Source organism: Martes martes (assembly GCF_963455335.1).
Source record: "Martes martes genome assembly, chromosome: 8".
NCBI classification, from domain to species: Eukaryota; Metazoa; Chordata; class Mammalia; order Carnivora; family Mustelidae; genus Martes; species Martes martes.
In genome coordinates, this window is record NC_137895.1 from 35,952,924 (window position 1) to 35,978,677 (window position 25,754).

Here is a 25,754-nt window from a genome sequence, read left to right on the forward strand (position 1 = left end):
AAGGATAGCAAACAGCAATTTGTATCTCTGCAAAAAGAAAAGAAGCTTGAGACTGGAAGATCGGATTGCTGAATTAGCCATTTAGTGAGTATTCAGAAGAAGCGATCAGAGAGAAGCAGCCCAGTATCATGAGGCTTCTATATCTAAAGCTATCACATGCTGTGACTCTATCCCTTTGAGTAATGTTTCTCATTAGGAAGGTACTTACATTAGGTCTCAGTCTGGCTGCCAGATCATAATACTTCTCGGCTGCTTCATTGAGGCTGGCCTGTCTGTTAAAGATTAAAAAAATATATATATATATCATTTATTTTAAAATTTCAGAGAGGTGAACCAGAATCATTATGCAGCAAGATAATATTAACTTTTAAAAATATTACCATCATACCAATCAAACCGTAAGTTGCCTAAAGCAGATAAAATACATTAAATTGAATGCATGCAATGTACTTATTGTCTTTAAGGCATTACAAATAGTATCTCAACATAATCCTTTCAGTAGTTATTATTAGTTTAAATTTACGTATTGGGAATTAGAAATGTTATTTTTAATTTCCAAGCTAACCCAGATAATGTTATAGGGTTGGGATTCTCCAGCTTCAACTGGATATACCAGAGAAATCTTAATTTTTAAAAATAAAATGTCAAAAAATTCTATGTCTATCTACAAGTCAATTTTCTTTCCAATTTAGGTAGTGAACATTCCATTGTGTGCAACCTACAGGGGAAAAAAAAAAGGCCAGATTCTTCCTCTCCTTGCTCTCTGCACCCATGACACAGCCTCAGCTCATTGTATGTTCTTGCTTGAGACTTACATTTCTGAATGAGAGACAGAAAGATGAAAGGACGGCTACCTTTACTGACAATGGTGGAAATAATAGGCTATATCCTGGTCAGACTCTTTCTGTAAAACAATTGCTATCACATGTCCTGTCTCTTCCCCCTTCCAGGGCTACCTTTTTTTCCTGCCGATTCAAGCTATATTCTCTGGCCTTTAGTGAATTCTGTCATCCTTGAAATAGCCAGTTTCTCTTGACTAACACCAAATACCATGAGTAGAGCTGTTGACTTACACAAATAAGATACACACTGAATTTTAATAAGCTTATGCATTGTCTGTTTTTGCAATTCAAGGGATACTCCTAGGTTTAGCCAACTGGTTAGCAGGAGAAATAAAATCTCAGGGTCCTGAGGAAGCCTGGCCAATTAACCTTCATAAACACAGTATGTTTTTCAATCATGCCATGCTGCTTCATAAAACCCTCAAAGATGGTAGGTAATAAAGGCTAGAAGTTCTTGCAGTTGTATTGTAACTGGTGACTCTATTTGCAGAGTATGGAAATGCTATAAAATAAGTCAAATTCAACTTCCAATGATGCATACAGCACACCTATAATGTGAACAATAATAGTAAATGGCTCAGGGTCTGAAGTTGAGATGGAGTAGTTTCTTTTGAACCTGTGATGTTAAGAAGCTTCTGACAGAATTCAATGGAATGTTACTCAGCCATAAAAAAGGATGAGATCTTGCCATTGGCAACAACATGGATGGATCTAGAGGGTATAATACTAAGTCAGGGAGAGAAAGATAAATACCATATGATTTAACTCACCTGTGGAATTTAAGAAACAAAAGAACAAAGAAACAGAGACACCACCCCCCCCCATACACTTAAATACCTCTAGAGAACAAACTGGTGGTTGCCAGAGGGGAGCTGGGTAGGCGAAAGGTGAAATAGATAAAGGGGATTAAGAGTACACTTATTTTGAAAAGCACTAATGTACAGAAATGATTAATCATTATATTTAACCGCTATATTGTACACCAAAAATTAAGATAACACTGTATGTTAATTATGCCTGATTACAAAATAAATAAATACCAAAACAGGGCAGGCAGGAGTGGGGGGAAGGAAGAAGTTTTGAGATGAGAAGATGACAGAGAGGTTAGGAATAAAGAGGAGAAACAAAAATTAACTCTCTCAATTAGAAAATCACATTCAGGCTTTAAAAGAGGAGGTTCACTAGCCTATAAAATTGAATTTGCACTTTGGTCAAGTGTGAATAAAAACTATAAAGACATATCCTATGCAACCATATAAATAATAGGAATAACTGAAGATAACATCTCTCTGGAGACCAGGGCATATTTTTCTAATTTTTAAAGGAAAAATAATTAGAAACACTGCTATTTTTAATGGGGTTATAGAGAAAGTAAAAATCCTTGACCTAAGGCTCTACCGGACTCATGACAGTTACAACGTGCTGTTGCAATTTATATTCTCATAAATGTTGGAAGTTCAATTTCAATATGTCGAGAAAAGTACTTTAGTCTGGTATGAAACAGTAAAAATTCCCTTGCTAGGGTATTTAATGAAGGTTCCCTCCACCAAATTATAGAATCATTTTGGTTCAAATTCATTTGGAAATTTGAACCAGAATTCATTAGGTCATGCCCTGGAAGGGTTTTCTCCAGAGGAAAATAAAAGGCAGGGAGGTAGGAAATTAGAGTAACTTAATACTACAAAGAAGTTAAGTTACTTTGAAGCAAAATCAACCAATAGATGTCTAACATGGAAAGCATAGCAAACATTAATATTCATCTTTATGGACACCCAAATTCATCAAGTAGATAAGGATCAAAGAGAAACTGAGGAATTCACTAGATGACTTGCCTTTAAAATAATAATCAATACAACTAAAAAAAAAAAGGTTTTCTCCCCCCAAAATGGTTGTTCATTTTTAAAGTCTTCTTAGTCTTTGGTGGTTTAACTTCCAAGGGAAATATCTAGTTTAGAAGGCTTAGTTTCTTAACCTAGAAGTAGAATTGATGATATTCTAATGAAATAGAAAAAAAGTAGAGTTTATTAGATTTGTCATATAACTGTGAAAATTAATTTTCACTCTAGGATGGTAGGGGAAAGAGTATGTCAATTCTACCCACTGAATGTTCATTTACTATTCTTGTTTTATTCTCTAGATGAGAGAAAACTCATGATGGACTGTCCACGTCCACTTTACAGGGTATGCTGTATTTTATACTCGCCTGCAAGAAGCATCATGGGAGTGCTTAATACATCTTCATTGCAAAGATGACAGAATCATTAATCAATATTTGAAAACTAAGGAAATTAGCAATATTCTGCTAGTTGCTTAGGGGATTCTTGAATTGTCAAGAACCTCGACCACTGAATTGTTAGCACAGACCGTAGGACTCAGGTTGCCAAAACTATCAGGATAGAATTTATTTAGAGAAACTGATGAATAATTTTTCCTGAATATCCATATCCTTTCTTTCTTCACTATCTCTTCTCTGGGACAGAAAATTTCTAAACCCTCTACCTATGTGTCACTTACAAAATACCAGGAATTAATTACTCCATGTTCCAACAACACCATGAAGTAAGTGCTATTACTATTCCCATTTTACAGATGGTTATAATGAGGTTTAGAGAGGCTGACAACTCCCCCAAGGTTATATAACTGAAAAATGATAGATCTGGGTCACAGACTCCACAGCTAAGTATCTGAACCACAGGATTGTGCTGATATCTTTGTATATACTAAGATGCAGTCAAACGATATGTGATACATTGTTTGGCGGCAGTTTACCCCAACAATTTCTACATCAAATACTAAGAAAGGAAGAAAACATGCCTTTTGATTATAATGTTTAAAAGCCACAATTCAGGGGTGCCTGGGTGGCTCAGTGGGTTAAGCCTCTGCCTTCCGCCCAGGTCATGATCTCAGGGTCCTGAGATTGAGCCCCGCATCCGGCTCTCTGCTCAGCAGGGAGCCTGATTCCACCTCTCTCTGCCTGCCTCTCTGTCAAATAAATAAACAAAATCTTTAAAAAAAAAAAAAAAAGGCCACAATTTAAGTGTAAGAGATGAGATTTGTAAAGGGAAGAATATGGAGGATGTTTGCAGTAACAGGTTTTACCTCCTGCCCACCTCCATCCCCCATAATGATAAAAGTTCCCTTCACTAGACTAAATCGAGCAGACGATAGTTTTAAGAACAGAATGAAATACACTATTGTGGTTTGCATCGTGTACCCCAAAAAGGGGGAAGAGGAGGAACTGAGAGGAAAGGCAAAGAAATAGGGAATGAGGGAAAGTGAGAAGAGTGCTGAATACTCACTTCCTTACCCCCACCATCTCCTGTTTTTAGGGAAGAGTCACAATTAGGTATGGAGGGCAACCATAAGTTTCCCATGTGTCCAAGTAGAAGACTCAGAAAGTGGGTAAAGGGGAAAAGCATTTGGCTCTGCCAAGAAATCTCCCAGGCCAGATGTCGTCAAGCTTCTGTTTTGACCACGACACACTTTACAAAGCCAGGAATGAGATAATGCGTTCTAAAAATTTTTCATACCAGGAAGCTACACTAGGTCCAGATGGGTGACTACCCCCATCTAACATGGCACCCTTAAGAGTCAGCATAAAGTTATGTCCCATGTCATCTACACCAACAAGAGACTTATCAACCGGAGATGCAGATGGGGGCTCCTATCTTACTGCCAACTCCTGCTGGTCATATACGTAGGGCCCTTTCTGTCTTCACCCTTTCTGTGGCCTCTCAGGACCAGGAAAGGTAAGGAAGTAGAAACAGCCTCCAGTATAACCTGGACTGTGATGTAAACCTTGGATTCCGAAGAAATTATTGAATTGTGCTATCTTTTTTTTTTTTTTTTTTTTTTAAGATTTTAGTTATTTATCTGACAGACAGAGGTCCCAAGTAGGCAGAGAGGCAGGCAGGAGTGAGAGGAGGAAGCAGGTTCCCCGCTGAGCAGGGAGCCCGATGCGGGGCTCGATCCTAGGACCCTGGGATCATGACCTGAGCCGAAGGCAGAGGCTTCAACCCACTGAGCCACCCAGGTGCCCCTGAATTGTGCTATCTTTAAAAAGTCTTCATTTTTTACTTATTTTATGTTTTTAAAAGATTGTATTTATTTATTTGTCAGAGAAAGAGAGAGAGAAAGCACACAAGCAGGGGGGATGGCAGGCAGAGGGAGAAGCAGGTTACCTGCTTCTAGGACTCGATCCTAGGACCCTGGAATCAGGACCTGAGCCAAAGGCAGATGCTTAACTGACTGAGCAACTCAGGCATCCCTAAAAGTCTTTAAATTCAGTCCTTATGCTATCCAAAAAAAGGTGTGCTTAGAATGAAAACAGGAATGAAAGTCACAAATATTATTATCGGATTACTACAGAACTCCATCTTGCACATGGGACTATGAAACTTTTAACTGTTAAAAATATAGAAATATATTTCATATATCTAATTCCCCTCCTTGGCATTATTTTATAATAGAAAAGTATCTTTTGGAACACAGGTTTATGGCCCAAATTCTTTTTTTTTTTTTTAAAGATTTTATTTATTTATTTGACAGACAGAGATCACAGGTAGGCAGAGAGGCAGGCAGAGAGAGAGAGAGGGGAGGAAGCAGGCTCCCTGCTGAGCAGAGAGCCTGATGCAGGGCTCGATCCCAGGACCCTGGGATCATGACCTGAGCTAAAGGCAGAGGCTTTAAGCCACTGAGCCACCCAGGCGCCCCTATGGCCCAAATTCTTAAAAGAAAAGATATATATAGGAAATTTGGGAGTCAATGATATTGTGAAGTAACAACTTAATACACTCTATGAAATGTTTGAGGGGAGTGTGATTAAGAGAATCATTTATAATTACATACATTTGTACATGTTCTGTGAAAATTAAGGTTGCTAAATTCAAAATTACTTCCTTGAAAATATAAAAAATTAAAACTCTAGTTGCAGCCAGAAGACTACAATTATTAGCAGCTGTAAATTGTCAATTTTAAATTAAAAATGATTTCATATGAAAAAATTATTTCCTATGGATAGTAACTACTGTTTGACTCATATAAAAGATAATATTTTATTAAAGTCAGTAATTGTTCTAAGATAACTTATAGGCTTTCTTTTCCCCCACTCCTTCCTCTCCCTTCCCCTCTCCTTCTCCTCCGTCTTCTTTTTCTAACTAGTAAACTGTCTGCCCTTATATCATGAAAGTAAAATGAGCAGTAGCTGAGTTTTCCTGGATTCTTGCTAACAGCTAAACTGAAGTGTAGCTTAAGTTACTCAAAGCAGCACTAAATTTTAATTCTAATTGATAAAAGTATCCTAGGAATAGAAGTAGAATTGAGATAAACAAGGACATAAAAATGTGGAAAATCTTAAAAGGGCAAAACTAGAGTCACACACATATATAAAAACAATGGACAATGAATCCTTATAATCAAACTCCTAAAAGATATTGTTTATGACCACCAAGCCATCTTAAGTGAAAACCTCTCTCTCAAGACATCAAAAACAGCTTTATGATCTGTTGGTATCCACTTCAGTTCTAAACATAAAAGTTGGTGAGGTAAAGCAGAAGTGTAGAAGTAACAGAGGAAAACACTAGGCTGATGGTGTAATTTCACAAAGGATTCCTCTGAGTTAGAAACTTCTTGATGCCCCATGAGAGTGTGAGCTCATTCTTTCATGGCCTCGAATCTTTCAGGGCTGCTAAGGACAGGTTAAGCCTTTGTCTAAACAGATTACAGAATGAAATGTACCGGGAAAATTGAAAGGGAGGAAATATTTATTGGCAATGTCAATTATTATAGTGTTCATATATAGTAAATAACTCTTTATGTTCAGTTGGTAATGCTTGGGTGGGAGAAAGAGTTGGGGGGGTGGAAATAAGAGAGGCAAGACAGAACTGGCTTGCGGGGGTAGTCAGGAACCCACATTCTAAGCATCACTTGGGACTTGTCAGAAGTGTAAAACCTTAGGCATCACCCAAACATACTAAATCAGAACGTGCATTTTAACAAGATTCCCAGGTGATCCACACACACATTACTGTTGGATAGGCACTGGGATGGAAGACGCTTACCTTTAACCTCATCTATCACTGCCCTTTGCTTTAAAGACCTTACAACCCATTATAACCTAGTGAAATAAGCCCCCTTTGGGCCAAAATTTGAAACTAATGGACAATTTATAATTTAAAAATCCAATGACTTTTTGAGGGTTTTTTGGTAATTTTGGAAGTATTAAAAAAGAAAGGCCTAGTTAGCTTAGGGGAAAAAAAATATATCCAACTTGGGTGTGTGTGTGTGTGTGTGTGTGTGTATGTACACATGTGTGTACACTCCCAATCTACCTTGAGAAATAATCTGATTCGGTTCCTTTTTCCCTTAAGAATTTAAATTTTAGGGGCGCCTGGGTGGCTCAGTGGGTTAAAGCCTCTGCCTTTGGCCCAGGTCATGATCCCGGGGTCCTGGGATCGAGCCCTGCATTGGAGTCTCTGCTCAGCAGGGAGCTTGCTTCCCTCTCTCTCTCTCTGCCTGCCTCTCTGCCTACTTGTGATCTCTCTCTGTCAAATAAATAAATAAAATCTTTAAAAAAAAAAGAATTTAAATTTTAAGTCACTTCCAGTGGAATTTATAGAGAAATTAGTATATTTAAATTCTTGATTTTAATATATTTAATTACATAAGATGTGTCAAGCACAGAAACTTAAAGATAACAATTTTTTTTCATATGTTCATTCTGCTCTCTAGAAGTCAGGGCAGCAATGGGAACCAGTTGGTGAAGTACAGTTTTGCTTTCTTTACTACCTTAGGGAGCAATGACAACCTGGGCCCTCAGTCCTGGAAAAACCATAAAAGTTCACGCTTAGCTCAACTCTAAGTGTGTCCTTTGTCAGACACTGTACTATTCTAAAAACTTAATATCCCTTTGAGAGCACAAATGTCGCATTCTCCCTCCTATAAATGTAAATCTATTTTCTAAAATTTATCATAAAGAGGTAATTTAATAATACTGGAAGGATCTTACTATTTAGGCTTTACATATTTGATAACCTGTCGCTCTATAAATACTTTCTCCAACAATACATTCAAGAATCACAGTCTCTGGGTAGTCACCCAGTTATAAAGACATGAGGGAGCCAATGTGATAGACACAGTGAAAACAGTGTTATACTTAGCCAGAATACACTAAATTCAAATGCCAGCTTTACCAATGGTGGGAGATATGGACTCTCTTTAAGCCTCAGTATCTTCATATATAAAATGGGAATACTGTTGTCCACGTCACATATATGTGAATATAACGAAGAGAGCGACAGTGAATATAACGAAGAGAGTGACAGATATGAAATGCAAAATAATAGTACCAGACACATAGATACTTAAATAAATGTGATCTTTGTTCTTCCCTTAGTCTGTAAGTGGATTAAAAAATTTTTTTTCTGCCAAAGCCCATGAATGCTATGAATCAGGTATGGTTTGTTTTTAGTGCCTCTGAAATTCCTACTGGTATCAAGGATCTTTCCGCTTTCTAGCTTCTAGTTCTAGGAGACCACTGAATAAATTCATCTGCACAAAATGCTCCTAACAGAATAATTGATTCAATACTTTCTTCTTAAAACTCTATAGCTCTAAGTTGACTGAGTTCTAGCATTTTGAATTCCTTTGATATTTTCCTTTGATGATAACTGATCTTCTTTTTTATAATACTCTCATCCGGAAGCATCCAGTACTTTTCCCATTTTATTTGAAGTACTAACAATGTCAACACATATAGTTAATGTTCATTATGTGAGGCCACTCAACATCTGTGATCACCCTCTTTATAATACATTTAGTAGTTAGCTGCAATGTGGATCCCATCTTCCCAAATAAGACACAAGCCAGAAATTCCCTCTTCTTCCGACTTTCTCTTAGCCGAGGTTCCAGCCCACGACTTACGTTCCACCAATCGGATGCAACCTTAAGGGAATGGAAGCCACAAGTGAGCCTAAGAGGGAGGCAGCAGGGTCCAAGAGAATCATCCAAGGAATGCGACTCTGCTTGGTTCCTTGTGGGTGATGGTGGCGGAGCTTGGGCCTTTAGAAGCTGCTGACTCCCAGGGAGAGCCAGATAGATGGTCGGGTATTATTTCTGACTATAAAGAGTGCTTTCAAGCCCAAGACTGAAAGTGTGGGCTGCAGAACACTCTTTCATAAATCCTGTTCCTGCTTCAACTAGCAAAAGCATATTCTTTAGTTTACAACTAAAAAGTGTGACCCATAGATGGAGACAAGTTTAGAAGCAGATGCGTTTTCAGCAGTTTGCTTTCAATACAATCATACAAGCCTTCATTCTAGCTTCGATATTTCCACTATTTGTTGATAGCTGCTTATGTGTTCTATGCTTGCCTTCAGAAATTTCCTATTTATACTAACATTTATTTATACAAAACCAAGTAAAACTATATATATGTATAAATGCTAACTATAACTACATACACATATACAGCATATAATTATATATACTTATTTACAGATATACAAATAAAACTACATATACATACTATATACCCACCACATATATACTTATATGCATATATACATACCTGTATACTATATATAATTATACTAACAATATGTAATTAGTGTGTATATAATATTCTCATTTTATCCTCCAATCATTTATCCTTTCAGTCATCATTTTGATGTCTTTAGTACTTTACATTGAATTCTGAGAAGAGATCTATAACTTCTATTTAAATTCTCAGTCTCTCAATTGTGCCCTGCCTCCACTGTAATTATAAACTCAGAAATCCTGTTAATCTCTTAGGAATCTTTTCTAATGTCATATCGTTCCTCTTCCAAACTACCTATTTCATTTTCCCAGATGTATTCTGTGTCAGAGCTAGGTTAGGTTACACTGTTGTAATAGAAACATATCCTAAACCTCAGTGAATCAGGACAATAAGGTTTATCTCTTACTTCCTTACTCTGGCCGGTGAGTAGGAAGGTTTGTCCCCATTTGGTAACCTCGGGATCTATTTTCACAATTTTCAAGTCAGAAAAAGGGACAAGTGCTGATTCTTACAGCTTTGGTTCAGAAGTGACATACATCATGTTCATGCATATTCCACAATCCAACTAAGAACCATGAAGTTCTTCAACTTGGAGGAAGGCAGAAAAGTACAATCCTATTACACGTGTTGAAGGTGGAGGGCTGACATATTTGGTGAACAGCACTGATACTTCCACACCACATAGTGTTCTTGTGAATCACCTTGATAACAGGAATTATGGATGTTCTAAGTGGCTCTTAGGTTTTAACTAAATCTCACTACACAAACGAGGGCTCCTTACTTGGATACACCTGATTTGTCATTCTTATCTGAACTGCCAATTTGAAATTCAGTATTTCCAAACTTTCTATGTGCGGATTCTACAGAGAAAGATTATTACCCACAACTGAGAGTTGAAATGGGTCTGTTAGAAATTTCTCAAATTTTAAGCCTCTTGAAGGTCACAGTAAGATAAAAATTTGTCCCTTGGTGGCTAGCCCCAGGAATTCGCCTCTTCCAGTCTGGTCTCATTTAGGTGGAATGACTTTTTTTTTTTTCCTTCCTTTTGGTGATGAGTAGTTTTTCCTCATTGATAGATTCTTTGGGTCATTTCTTTGGGAATTAGCCAAGGAAAGGGGAAGTCAAATGTTTATGTTCAAACCATTTCTTGAACTATGACATTTCCTAAATTGCTGATTTTGGATATGAGGGTAGCCATTAATCCAGCTAACCTAGACACAACCAGGGAGACATCTATTCTTTCCCTCATACTCTTTACCTCACCAAGCCCTGCCAATTTTATATCCTAAGTATCTTGCAAAAGAAGAGAGCTCTGAGGGAAGACTATCAAAGTCAATTTATAATAATTTGGTATCCCCGGAGGAAATTACATGTAATAATAAATAAGCAAGATCTTGACAGCTAAGGATTTTGATGAGGTTGCTTTTAAGGCAAAACAAGTAACCTTTCTTACTCCTTTCAGCAAAGTCCTCAATGCTCTTGGTGAATAAGCAAAGAGGTTGGTGTACAACTTGCACGGTAAGTGCTCAAGAAATAGCTGAATTTAATAAAGTCGAGAAACAGAAAAACTAAGTGAAAACGTTCATGGGGGCTGCCACCAAGTGGAATAGGATATAGCCAGGCTGCTGCGGTCATAATGGCAATCAGTATTAGGAAAGCGCTGACTGACTGCACATTAATGAGGAATGCAGACTGCAGAAAGCTAGAAAGAAGGTTCTAAAAAATAAACCCTGAAGATTTCCACATTGCCAATGTATAACAAAAATTTTCCACTGGTTTCTAGCACTATGGTAACTAAGGAAAAAGTTGGAAGTGATATATTCGACAAGGATCTTCTCTGTATCTTTCTCATAATGGGTGTTCATTGGTAGACCTTGAATTTCAGATACTGATTTAATATGTAGCAAAATACCTTGTTGAGGAAAGTATCTATTAAGATTAAGATGCATTAGCCTGTAGAAACTTGTGCATATCCTTCCTTGTAAATGGTTTACTGTGACTAAAAGCACAGTGTTTTATTCATGAAGAAGAGACAGCCGTCTCCCTATAAAAGCACCTAAGCCTGTCATGCAAATGAAGGTGTCTTTTTAAAAATTATCCTTGCATTGAAGGTTTATGAGATTGGCTATAGTTTACTTTTTTAAAGATTTTATTTATTTCTTTGAGAAAGACACAGAGCACAAGAGCGAGCACAAGCAGGAGGGTAGGGCAGAAGGAGAGGAAGAAGCAGACTCCCCACTGAGCAGGGAGCCTGATGCAGGGCTCAATCTCAGGACCCTGAGATCAAGACCTGAACTGAAGGCAGATATTAATGACTAAGCCACCCAGGCGCCCCTGGCTATAGTTCATTTTATAAATATACCAACAGTTGGCTGAATGCTGGTTTCTCTTTGTAGATATCAGCTTTAGGAATGCAAAAGTTTAAATGTGGAGTAAGAACATTCAACTAAAACCTCACAGTATACTTCCCTCTCAAACAGACTTTGAACCAGGTGGTGGGTATTAGGAAGGGCACGGATTGCATGGAGCACTGGGTGTGGTGAAAAAACAATGAATACTGTTACGCTGAAAAGAAATAAAAAATTAAAAAAAAAAAAACAACAACTTATAAAAAGCTGAGACAACTGGGTGGCTCATTCGGTTAAGTGTCTGCCTTTGGCTCAGGTCATGATCCCAGGCTCCTGGGATCGAGCCCCATAAAGGGCTCCCTGCTCTGTTGGGAGCCTGCTTCTCCAACTCCCTGCTGCTCCCCTCGCTTGTTCTCTCTCTCTCTCTCTCTCTCTGTCTGTCTCTAACAAATAAAATCTTAAAAAAGAAAAAAAAAAACTTATAAAAAGCTAGGTAGGAAGCCATGTGGTTATAAAAGGACAATACAAAGGATGCTTGTGGTATTGGAAATCGTCTGTACTCTGACTAGGGTGATGGATAGACAAACCTACATAGGTGTGATAAAAAAGCACAGAACTCAATACACGCACACAAACACACACACACACACACACAGGTATGAGGAGAACTGGGGAAACACAATAAGACCAATGAATTGTATCTCTATCAATATCCTGCTTTTGATATTGCACTGTCATTCTACAATATATCACCATTGGGGAAACTGAATAAATGGTACAGGGGATCTCTCCGTATTATTTCTTACAACTGCATATAAATCTAAAAGGATCTCAAAAAGTAAACAAAACTACTTTTCTTGAAAAGTAGTGTTAAAGCCATTGAACTGTGAAGCCATTCCTCTGGTATTTTTCTTCCCTTGTAAGAATAATCTACATAATTACAAACCTATTCCTACAGCCAAACACAGAGCGCATAGTGTGGATGTCAGCTTATGAAGCATTTAGGTGAAGATTTAATCGAGTGAAATTCACGTAAGAGAATGGGAGAAGGGGTATACGTATTGCTAACAGAATAGTGCTTTTAAAAAAACTGTATAAAGCATTTGAGTTTCTTAAAACCACTGTCCTTTAATCTAAAACACCACTCATGGATGCAGTAACTTTCTTTTTATATTCACAACAAAAATTGTTGATCTAACTTTTAACTGTTTTGCTATTATAATAATCAGGCTTCAGACTATCCTTCTGAAAATAGAAGTACTAAAGGTCTACAAAGATACATTGTTTCCATACATAGCAACAATGTTAAATACAGCACCATTTTGAGACTTTGCTAGCCCTTAGGTGTATTTGTACTTGACAGTTCTCTATACCACCAAACATAATAAAGTGCATTCACATGCCATATTCAATATAATTAATATAAAACACAAATACTGAGATGCAGTTGACCAATCAACATAATGTTTGTTTTAGACCTTTAAACCGTTATTAATTTTAATTTTTTGATTTTTTGAATTTTATAGTGATTTTTGAAAGGAAAGGAAAATGGTTCTCGGTAATTTTCAGAGTCCTGAAGGCTTACATCCCCTACATACTGTGCACATAAACTGTAACGAATAAAATACTCCTGACCGACATTAGCGTGGTGAAACAGCATAACTCACTTCAAGAATGTGGAATAAGGGGGCACCTGGGTGGCTCAGTTGGTTAAGCAACTGCCTTCGGCTCAGGTCACGATCCCGGAGTACCAGGATCAAGTCCCGCATCGGGCTCGCAGCTCCACAGGGAGTCTGCTTCTCCTCTCTTGTGCTCTCTTTCACCACCTCTCTCTCAAATAAATAAATAAAATCTTAAAAAAAAAAAAAAAGAATGTGGAATAAGGGAGTACGACAGGGGATTCAGTTTACCTAATTCCTTTCCCAAAGCTGCAGTGTTGGTCTTCTAAGGCACAGGGGTAAAACTCACCTGAGCATGTGTGCAGCACTGAAGACCACATCAAACTCTGTGCTGTCCAATTCAGCGGCTTTCTTTGCCATCTCAGCTGCTTCTATGAGGCGAGCTTCTTCCAGAAGAAACTGACCTGCAAAGTATAAAACCAAGTGAGCTTCAACCGGGAAACTACTGCTCTAATCCTGTCAAACAAATAAAGTCACTACAGAGAAAAATAGAGTGGTAAACATGACCTGAATCTAAGATTTATGTGTGCTGCTCATCTCCATCTCGTTACTTGGTCCTGTTTTCTATGCCATTACCTTCACTGCAGGACATCCCAATGCATCTGTCTGGTATATTCACAAAGTCGGTTTTTTTTTTTCCTTAAAAAACAAATCCTGTATAGACTATTGAACCAAGAAATAAAATGAATACCGCTGAAGATATATTACAATTAAGAGTTGAATTGAATTTTATTATTGGTCATTTAAAACAGCTTCTGTCTCTGACCCGTATGTACAGACAAGGCTATCTATATTGAGATGTATAAACTTCTTATACTTAAGCAGCACTAAAATTATTGGAAGAACATATAAAGGTCCACGGAGCATTTACTTACTCTTAATTAGACTGACTAATAAACATGGAGCAAATATTAACACATTCACATTTTTGAGATAACTTGAAGGTCAGCTTTGCAAGATTAGAATTATTCCACACAGAGCCATACTACTCTTTGAAACTATACCTCAAGAACTGGTACGTAGTGTTATCCCCCAAAACCATAAAGACCAAAAGAAAAAAAAAAAAGGAATTTGGTCCAAGTTTTGGGGTGCCAGCGTGGCTCAGTGGGTTAAGACTCTGCCTTCACCTCAGGTCATGATCTCGGGGTCCTGGGATGGAGCCCCTGCATCGGGCTCTCTGCTCAGCAGGGAGCCCGCTTCCCTCTCTCTGTCTGCCTGCCTCTCTGCCTATTTGTAATCTCTCTCTCTCTATCAAATAAATAAATAAAATATTAAAAAAAAAAAAAGAACAGGCTGTTTTTCTCTTTGTTTTATAGGTGGGGATTTAGTAACAGCAAAAGTAATGATTTTAAAGCCCTATCTGAAAAGGATATTCAAATGAAAACTAAATCAGTGCGTAAAAGAGAGATGCTGAAATCATTCACGTAACTTTTGGGCTTGCTGAGTTGTGGGCTAATGATTATTTCTTTTTGCTTTTGGGTTTCCTATCTGCTTAAAGTTCAAGATTTTAACAATATGAGAAAAAGTTATAAAAATGATTTGCAAGCCCTGAGCTGCACAGGGAAAAACAAATTTAGAAATGGTAAATGGTGAATCCTCCCTGATGGTGGTGGTTTGAAGGAGCCCATTATTTACTGCTTATCTAATACATATTACAATTGTCTTCTAAACCAAAGGACTAGTTCTTAAAACACAAGAGGCCATTTTCTGTTTTAAGAATTTATAATAAGCCACAGACTCTGCTCATATATAAATGTCAATTGCTAAGAAATAGTGGGTAATGATAAGCTGACTTATTAAAATGAGGTGACAGACTTTTAAGACCAGGACTTAGAGACAGCTTAGCTATTTCTACAAAAAGTTGTACATCACTTTCTTAGTCTATCCCCTAACATTCTGTGCCTTTCTCAGGTCTCAAACATAATTGTTAGGTCAGAAAGTTATTAAGAACACTGATTTGTAAATACAGTTGACCCTCGAACAACACAGATTTGAACTGTATGGACCCATTTATATGTAGGGTTCCCCCCCCATAAATAGAGTCCTTAATGATTTTCTCAACATTTTTTCTGTAGCTTACTTTATCCTAAGAATACAGTATGTTAACACATAGATAAGATATGTGTTAACAGTCTATGTTATCAGGAAGGTTTCTAGTCAACAGTAGGCTATTAGTAGATAAATTTGGGGGGTGTCAAAATTATACACAGATTTTTAACTGTGTGGGGATCGTGCTCCTAGTCCTCATGCTGCTCAAGGGCCAACTGTGGTTTCATTTATAAACAGAAAAACACATTACTTATGAAACTCGTGTGTATATTAACTATAAATATATTGATATGAGATTCACCTGAAAGTAATGTTGTTTAAAGACAGTAAAACAAGAATTAAACACTCTATGGCATAATGCAAAATAATATTTCATCATATAGATCTTAGTAAAGGATACCAGACTAAACCTATTCTTCAGTTAATTACTCTGATTACAGGTTTTAAAAATTAAACCATAATATTAATTGCTACCTGCCTTCAAAGAATAATGTCTACCTAAGTAAAAGCATTAATAAGTATGTTAATTAATTATGTGATATTTAAACAAAAGATAATGTAGGAGTTTACTGACAGTTACTTTTCCTTTCCAGACAGCTATTAACTCTGGAATGTGTTCTGTATTAATAGTAGGAAAATGCAACAATTAACTGAATAAAGAATAATGAAGGTTATTTAGTAAAATTCATTACTCCAGAGTATACAGGGTAAAGAAGACACACAAGCTCTGGTAAAAAAGAAAGAGAAAACAGGGACATGGTATCTGTACTGTCCACATAGAAACAGAGGACCATGACAAGAAGCTTCTGTGATTAAGATAATGAGGCTCAATGGCCTAAAAGGTCAGTTTATGTGCAATGTCCCAAGGGCAAAGCCTTTCAAGCCTCATGGATGCCAAACCCATCGTTAATGTTCAACAACATCAACAACGGATAATAACATTAACCAGTTGTATAAAATTGAATATACAATTTTATCATAATTTCCAAACCTTTCTTAAGCTTTAGGTCAGCTTTGTTGTCCAAAATGCAATTTATAGACAGTTTGCAAGGTCCCTAAACCACATGAAACATGTAATTTTTACAAGACAGTAAGAGAAAAAATCCCTATATGATCATTTTGAACAGAATTCACTCATCATATTAATATTCAGAAACACAATATCACAACATATTAGTTAGGTATTTGCATAATTCTCCCCATTCTGTTCTCGGCAGGCCATAGATCTCAATATTCCAGCATTAGTGTTCTGCTATGATAAAGGCATAAAATATTATGCAGTGTGGACCGTTTCGTATCTTTTTTTTTTTCACTAAACTTGAAAATGTGAACCGAAGTTGAAAGTGAATTATTATTCTGCTATGTTATATAATGATTGTTTGTTTGAAATATAGCCCAGAATTGATGGAAAATGGAGCAATAAGCATTTCAAATACAGAGAACCAACATAAATAGGGAAACAAAGACACACTAGGTTTCTTCTTAATAACGATCCAAAGAGCCACTCATGATATATTATTGGGGGAATAATGAGAAACAAAATCTGCCCTTACTTCTTCTGGAAGACTTTGCCTGAAGTCACTCTTCTACCAGCGCCATCTATTACTGTTCCCACCAGACACTGCCTCCCTTAATGTAACCTGCTGTTTCACATCCTTATTTATACTCAACTCTCAGGCTCTAAGGCAATTCTCTTGTCCCATCCCAATCACCAGTCTGTTTTGCCTGCCTATTGAGACTGGACATCTTTTGTTTTTAAGCCCTAAAACATTTCCTTCTTGGTGAATCTTTCTCTGACTGCTTCCCAACAGTATTAGAATTGCTTATGATTAGTTCACTGCAATATAATTTACCATCTAAACCAGAGCACTTAAAAGAATAAAAGGGAATGGTATTATTCATGAGGCAGGAATAAAGGGAGTATAAAGCAGAATTGCCTCAGGATGGCCTTCTGACTTACAGCATATGGGACAGGATGTGGGTGTCAATCCTCTCATTTTTTTTTTAAGATTTTATTTATTTATTTGACAGAGAGAGATCACAAGTAGGCAGAGAGGCAGGCAGAGAGAGAGGGGGAAGCAGGCTCCCCGCTGAGCAGAGAACCCGGTGCGGGGCTGGATCCCAGGACCCTGAGATCATGACCCAAGCCAAAGGCAGAGGCTTTAACTCACTGAGCCACCCAGTGCCCCAATCCTCTCATTTTTATCACTACTGGATAGTGAATCATTTTATACAGTGTCTTTGAATGACTGTTGGCTGAAAGCGATCAATATTAACAAGAGAGACTCAGGCGCTCTTTACTGAAGAACGTACACATCTATGGAAAGCCCACCAAGTCGGAGACACATGCTGAGGACCAGTGGAAGTTCTCAGCCAGGGAAGTATGGAGAGTGGAAGGGAAAGCAGGCACTTCAAGGAGTCCATCTATAGTGGTGGATTCTGGAAGGTGTGAAAGGTTACATTTTTCAGTGGCTCATAGCCTTAGTGCACAACAGAATCATCTGGAAAGTCCAACAGAACAGAGCTAGGCCCCAACCCCACAGTTTTAGATTCAGTGGGTTTGGGGTAGAGCCATGATTTTTTTTTTTTTCTTCAAGATAAGTATACTCTTCAATCCCTATCACCCCACCCCCCCACCCCTTTCTGGTAACCATCAGTTTGTTCTCTGTAATTAAGAGTCTGTTTCTTGGTTTGTCTTTTTCCTTTGCTTGTTTTGTGTCTTAAATTCTACATGTGAATGAAATCATATGATATTTTTCCTTCTCTGACTTACTTTGCTTAGAATTATTCTCTCTAGCTCTAACCATGCTGTTGCAAATGGCAAGATTTCATTTTTTATGGCAGAATAGTATTATATATATATAATATATATAAATATAAATATATAAATATATAAATAATACACACATATATATACACATATATATACATATATATGTATACATATATGTGTGTACATATACACACACATATACATATATACATATATATGTATACATATATATACACACATATATACATATATATGTATATATACATATATATGTGTGTGTGTGTGTGTGTGTGTATATGCCACCTCTTCTTTATCTATTCATCTATCAATGGACACTGGGGCTGCTTCCACAGTTTGGCTATTATAATGTTGCAATAAACACAGGAGCATATCCATGCTTTTGAATTAGTATTCTCATATTCTTTGGGGAAATACCAACTAGTGTGATTACTGTATCATAGGGTAGTTCTATTTTTAACTTCCTGAGGAACCTCCATGCTGTCCACAACAGGATTGCATCAGTTTGCATTCCCACCAACAGGGCATGAGGGTTCCATTTTCTCCACATTCTCGCCAATACATGTTGTTTCTTGGGTTGCTGATTTTAGCCATTCTGACAGGTGTGAGGTGATAGCTCATTGTAGTTTTGATTTGCATGTCCCTGATGATAAGTGATGTTGATCATCTTTTCATGTGCCTTTTGGCCATCTGGATGTCTTCTCTGGAGAAATGTCTGTTTATGTCTTTCACCCATTTTTTAATTGGATTTTTTGGTTTCTGGCTTTTGAGCTGTATCAGCTCTTTCTATCATTTGGATACTAACCCTTCATCAGATATGTCATTTGCAAATATCTTCTCCCTTTCAGTAGGTTGCCTTTTAGTATTCTAGATTGTTTCCTTTGCTGTGCAAAAAATTTTTATTTTGATGTAGTGCCAACAGTTTATTTTTGCTTTTATTTCTTTTGCCTCAGGAGACATACCTAGAAAAATGTTGCTATGGCCAATGTCAGAAATTACTGCTTGTGTTCTTTTCTAGAATTTTTATGGTTGCAGGTTTCACATTTAGGTCTTTATCCATTTTGAGTTTACTTTTGTGTATGGTGAAAGACAGTGTATCTAGTTTCAGCCTTTTGCATGTTGCTGTCCAATCTTCCCAACATTGTTTGTCGAAGAGACTGTTTTTTCCCCCCAGTGTATATTCATTCCTCTGACAAATTCATTTGACAAATGAGGAATGAACATGATTTGCATTTTTAACAACTTCCTACTGATGCTGCTACTCCACTGTCCATAGTTTGAGAACTAGTGTCTGATGGGAAAAAATAATTGTTTTGTACCGTACTCTGGATGCCCCGTGTGGGATTAGCCACCCATTAGATTAAGCTCTTCTGGTCAATAAATGACATGTGGCATGTCCTTCCCTACATTACAAAGAACAATGACCAGGTTACACATATGTGTGCAGATAGAAAGATACATCTGTATGAGTAAGATACATGCAATAAATACAAGTTTACTCTCTCAAACTCTTAACATAAGGATATTTAAGAATTTTATCTTTCATATGTAGAACAGTTGTGAAAAATCACTTCTCTCTCACATACAGTGAACAAACACATTCTTGGTGTTTGATAATTGAGCAGAATTTCAAATAAAGAAACATGGAAATCTTAAGTAAAATACATTTTGTTCTCATGTATATCTTGTGCTATCATACTTTATCACTATTTGTTTGGTTTATAATTTGTCTTATCCAAGTTAATTATCATCATCTTATTTAATTGTCTTCATTCAAAAGGAGAACAAAGGCAAAAACAAGACGAGAAATTACAAAGAAAAAAAAAGTAATCTGAGCAGAGAAATACAGAAAAGGATATCTAAAAAGAAAGCATTTCTAGAGGTCCTGATTCAAAGAGTGTTAAGTCTCCTCATAGGCTAAAAAAGGAAGAGGGAAAAACCAGTTGATAGTTCTAGACTCAAGTGCTTCTGTATTATATTTATACCATTTCTTCTCTGGACAATTCTCTAACTGAACCATTTAAACTACTTGGTGGATTTTTACCAACATTTCAATATGACAAGCTGGTGAAGATCAATCCTTCATTAATTGTTGGCTTTAAAAAACTGCCTGAAAGGTAGAAATCCATAACAATGTAAGCTGGCCTTAAGCCTAGGCTCAAATACTGCTTTGTAAAAGTTTTGCACATAAACTCCCCGGATTAGTTGGGATTGGCATTTCTTACTAAAATATATGAAAAATTCACTCTTGTGATCAATGCAAGTAAATTAAGGAGCTAAAACAAACTGTAATAGGTGTCATGATGATACAATTCTCTCCGGGGAAAAAAAATCATTCATAGGTAGCTTTAAAAAATGTTCAAAGACAAATGAAAATCTTATTTATCAAATAACAGCTAGAACTTAACATTTGCATTAAAATAGTTCCCCTTGGCAGAAGATATCAGACCATCTAAGCAGATCCAGAATCGACTGACTCTTAACCACTACCACCTTGTCCTAAGTCATCCTGTCACTCTGGATTGCAGCAATAAACTCCTAACGGGTCTCCATACTTCTGCCCTTGACCTACAGGGTATTCCCAACATAGCAGTCAGAATGATCCTATTAAAATGGGGAGTCAGTGCCCATCATTCTACAGCTGACCTAGGGAAGGTGACTGTCCTTATACTGGACTATACAGCCCAATAGAGTCAGCAGGGTGTTCCTCACAATCTCTTACCCCATTCTCTGACCTCATCTCCTTTGTCTCCCTCGACACTCCCTCTTGGTCACTTATTCCATGTACACTGGCCTTGTGTTGTCTAACACACTGGAGGAATAAAGACTCCTGGTACAGAGTGTTTATTTGCCACTCCCTCCAGCTGGAGTGCTCTTCGCCCAGCTACCACAGTGGCTCACTCTCTTACTTCTTGGCACACTGTGGGGATTTAGTCACTACACATTCACTAACAGGACCGAATTACCTAGGTCCCCATTTGGCTACTTCCTTCATCTGCAAGAACAAGACTCCAGCCAGCATAGGTCACTGGGTGCTTGCCTATTCACATCCTCTCACCTTAGAGTGATTTTAGGCAGGGCTGCAATAAATGGCCACATGCTGGGTATTGCAAAATTTTCAAGGTTGCCATTCATGGTGAGGTCTCTATGAACAGTGCCTCCGGAATATAAGCAACATGGCTGCCCTGGTTTAGATCTCAGAATGTCCCTTGGAATATGACAAATAATCCAGACATCAATCATGCCTTCAAAGATACCTTAATTCCAAAACAGTCCAAACTATGCGATTTGGCTAGAATCTATTATATGCTATCGTACTGTGGAATAAATTCAATGGTCGGGGAAAAGGAAGAAACTATAGATTAACGTATCCAACCCAAGAAACGTATACTGCGCTTAATACACATAAGATGTAGTGATACTTGTAGTAGAGGAGGGGGAGGATGAATGCAACACTTGTCCTTGAATCAGTTCCAACTTAGCAGAGAAAAGAGGAGATTGTGGAGATAGTTTAAGCACAAAACAGATATAAACTTGAGGAGATGCACGGTCTCACAGGCTAAGTGCATCATATCTGGATGGAGGTAAATGTTTGTTTGGTTTTGCAGAACTTATAATTAAAATTGAATATACATAGAGTAAAGGGGACAAGTAAGGATACCACTTGAATTTTTTACACAGTGACTCCAGTCATATAATCAGCAGCCAGGTCATAAAAAAGAATAGCCAGTAGCACTTGTCTAAACTTTTTCAAAGATTCAGATGATTGAAGCAGGGAAAGAGCCTAGAAGTTGGAAATATCTGGGCTGATTTTGGTGGTATCTATGGGTAATGAGACGGGTGGATCAGGTAGAACGGAAGCAAGCCCTTTATGGAGTGTTTCCATTAAGGAAGGTGAATAACACACTCCCGACGAGACAGGGTAGGGAATAATGCAATGCTCAGGATTTAGACCACCTGTCCAAAGGAGATGCTGCTGAAGAGAGGTTGTTAATGTATGCTAATTAGACCTGGGAGAATTAAAATGTGGAGGGGAATCATTTCTTTTGCTTCTCTGAAGGGAGGCTTGTTGAATGTCTCTCTGAGAATCCCTTGCATTTTTAGGTATGTTCTTAAACCTTTTTTCTTTTTTTTTTTAAGATTTTATTTATTTTTTTGAGAGAGAGAGAGTGCACAATAGAGAGCATGAGGGAGGGGAGGGGCAGGGAGAGAGGGAGAAGCAGGCTCCACACTGAGCAGGGAGTGGATGTGGGGGCTTGATCCCTGTACCCTGGGATCATAACCTGAGCCGAAGACAGCCGCTTACCAACTGTGCCACCCAAGCACACCTTCTTTTTCTTTTTTAAAGTAATCTCTGTGCCCAACATGAGACATGAACTTATGACCTTGAGATCAAGAGTCATATGCTCTACCAACTGAGCCAGTCAGGCACCCCTGCTCTTACTCTTTAAAACCAGTCTCTCTCAGGGCACCTGGGTGGCTCAGTCAGTTCAACAGCTAAGCATGTGACTCTTGATTTCGGCTCAGGTCATGATTTCAGGCTCATGAGATTGAGCCTTGTTCAAGGCTCCGCATGAGACTGTCTCTCCCCTCCCTTTGCCCCTTCCTCCTGCTCTCATGCACGCATTTTCTCTCTCTCAAATAAGTAAATCCTTAAAAAAACACATAAAACCAATCTCTCTTCCCTTTCCTTCTATTAGTTTTGTTGCTTTGTGTTTTTGTGCTCTTGGCAGCTTGATTTAATAACAGCTCCGGTTCATTCAGACAAACCCAATGTGATAAATGTGCAGTAGTCACTGGCCAAGAAAACAGGTGGGCCAGATGAACAGGGAAAGGATGCCCAGGAGAGCAATCCAGACTGCTCACTTTGAGGTTGGGAGGGCGCAGATCTGTCCCTATAAAAACATGAGACCAAAAATTTGCCCTGAAATGGACAGGTGGCAAGGAACGCGTCTACTGCAAAGGAGATGAGAGGAACAGCAGGCCAGGGCTCTGTGCTCAAGCAGAAAGGAGGTCAGGAAGGCTAGGGATGCTTTACTGCATTTATTTCTCCCCTGACTCTTTCCAAAGGGGTTATGAGATGCCAGAAAAACCATTGAGGGAGTTAGAAGACTGTCAGATGGAGAGCGGGAAGTAGAGGGAGGCAAGGAGGACAAGAGGCGGGGCTGGAGAGGAAGTAAAGAGAAGACATTAGGGAAAGAAGGAGTGGGGGGGCAGAGCGGGAGAAGCAGCACACCCCACTACAGGTGTAAGTAATACATAGATTCAATAGCGATCAAGTGCACCATAGAAAGGAAAACAAGTTCATGCTAGGTTTCAAACAATCTGAAGAGTTTCACCACCGAAAGACGAAGGTCAAGACATAATCAAATGAGGTTGGGACCTAATCAAAGATACAGAGATGAGTCGTGTCATTGCTCAGACAAGGGCAATGCAGGGAAAGAGACGCGGCAGACGTGAGGGCTCAAACACAGGGAAAGTCGGTAAGGAAGGGAGTGTGCCTCTGAGACGAACTTGGGGTGGTAATGAGAATGCGGGGAGGTGGCCCCAAGAGCCAGATGCTCACATCCTCTTCCTCAGAGGACCTCCGCGTCTTCTCCTTGCCCTCCCACACCATCTCAATGCGCTCTTCTTAGGTATTCATTTACAGACGCGTCACTGAGGCACAGAAGAGTTAATGACAGGGTAGCAAACTTCAGGAACAATTGTTTTCAATTAAGTGGAGGGCAGAACATAAACAAGAATCTCAAAGCGCATTCAATTGCTAAATCAAATAGCTAAGACTGGAAAAACAGTATCTCTCTCTTTTTTTCCCCTCTCTGCCTTCCTTGCTTCCCCACCCCCCCACACCCTCCCCCTCTCTGTTCCCAATTACTTGTTACTTATAATATTCATTCTTCTTGCAAACAATTACTCCTTTTCTGTCTAGATGTTGATGGAGACAGATTCCTCTTTTTCTTAAAATCTAGATTTTGTCTCCTCTGCCCCTAATCTCTGTCTCTTTTTCATATACCTTATTCAAAAATTTCTCTATACAATTTGTTCATTCTCCAAGATATTATTATGGGTTCTATTATATTTAAAAACTAGATGGCCATTGTTACAAGTTATTGAGGATCTATGACACACTAGTTATTTTATAAAATTATAAATGAATCCTCACAACCTGAGGCATTTGCAATCATCTCCAAATTAAGAAATTGAGAAACAGAGAGGCTAGCAAAAGGTACAGCATGCTCAAGGAGTAACCAACAGAGAGGCGGGGAGAGCCTCATTCCAAAATCCCCTGCACCTTCTACTCCCTAATCTAATGCTTGACTCAGTTCTTATTATCCTGCTTTTGCGTCTTCTGGTGTCCTGAACAAAGATAGATTCAAAAGAATGCGTGTATGTAAATTGTTGCTACAGTCTGAATGTTTGTGCCTCCTCCCCCTCCCCCACTCCCAGTTCAAGTTTTGAAATCAGGAGCCCTCCTGAATGGGATTAGTGTCCTGGGGTTAGAAGGACCCCAGAGAGCTACCTTGTCCCTGCCAGCCATGTGAGGGCACAGTGAGAAGACCGTTAACGGGGAAGTAGGCCTCACCAGACACTGAATCTGCCCACAGTATGATCTGGAGCGTCCAGAACCGTAAAAAATAAACTTCTCTTGTTGCTAAACCGCTCATATAAGCTATGTTGTTACAGCAGCCCAAATGAACTAAGACGGGACTAAACTGCATCACGTAGTTAACGGTTTAAAACAAAGTGGATCCTAGTCCCGTGCAAAAACTGGGATGAGAAAAGGAAAGAGTAGAGATGAGAAAGCAGAGATGAGAAAAGGAAAGAGTAAAAACTAAAGGTCAGCAAATTCTTCTCTAGTCACTCTTTCATAGTAAAAATACTGATGGGCCGTCTTCGTGTGGGGCACTGCAGCCCGCGTGGGACTCTCCAGAGCAAGGACACTGTGTTTATTTTCACAATTCTTTGATTTTGAGCCACAGTCTCTTCGCGTTGCAAACAGGGATAACCTGCCTGAGTTATCAGAAAGAGTAAATGAGAAAATGTCAGTACGCTAGGTGGGGTGAGGTCTGGTGCTCTGTCTCCTCGTTCTTCCTTTCACTCCTCTTTACATGAGCTCCTTCTCTCCCTCTCCACCCGTCATGCTCTTTGCCTCTTGAAGACCTCAGGCTGCCCTTTCTTCCTGAGGCCTCTAAGTACATGATTATGAGAGCTCCATGGCTTTCTCCACCACCAGTCCCCCAAAACCTCAGCCTTTGGGGGCTCTGCCACCATTGGGGACCCACCAGGCTTACATTTGATAAAGAGTATACCTTTAAAAGCGCAAGGCAAATCAGAAACATATCACAGGCTGAAGAGTCAAAAGAGGTTCAAATCCTTCCTTTGCCAACTTGCTGGGCCTTCAATATTGTCACATACACTCTTGATACCTTAAATCTCACGTCTGTAAAACCGGGACAGTATTATTTCTGCACAGTGTTGGATTACTGCAACAACAAAAGATACATAAAA

General features: G+C 38.5%; 1 protein-coding gene across 2 annotated transcripts in view; it reads right to left on the reverse strand.

The window, feature by feature from the left end:
• TMTC2 (transmembrane O-mannosyltransferase targeting cadherins 2) overlaps positions 1–25,754 on the reverse strand; it is a gene marked incomplete at its 5' end in the record, with an annotated part of 430,973 nt that overhangs the window by 62,685 nt on the left and 342,534 nt on the right. For both annotated transcript variants that reach the window (XM_080811368.1, XM_080811367.1), the window contains 2 exons: positions 209–272; positions 13,695–13,809. In XM_080811368.1, the coding sequence (XP_080667494.1) occupies positions 209–272; positions 13,695–13,809 (179 nt within the window). The remainder of the gene's footprint in view (positions 1–208; positions 273–13,694; positions 13,810–25,754) is intronic.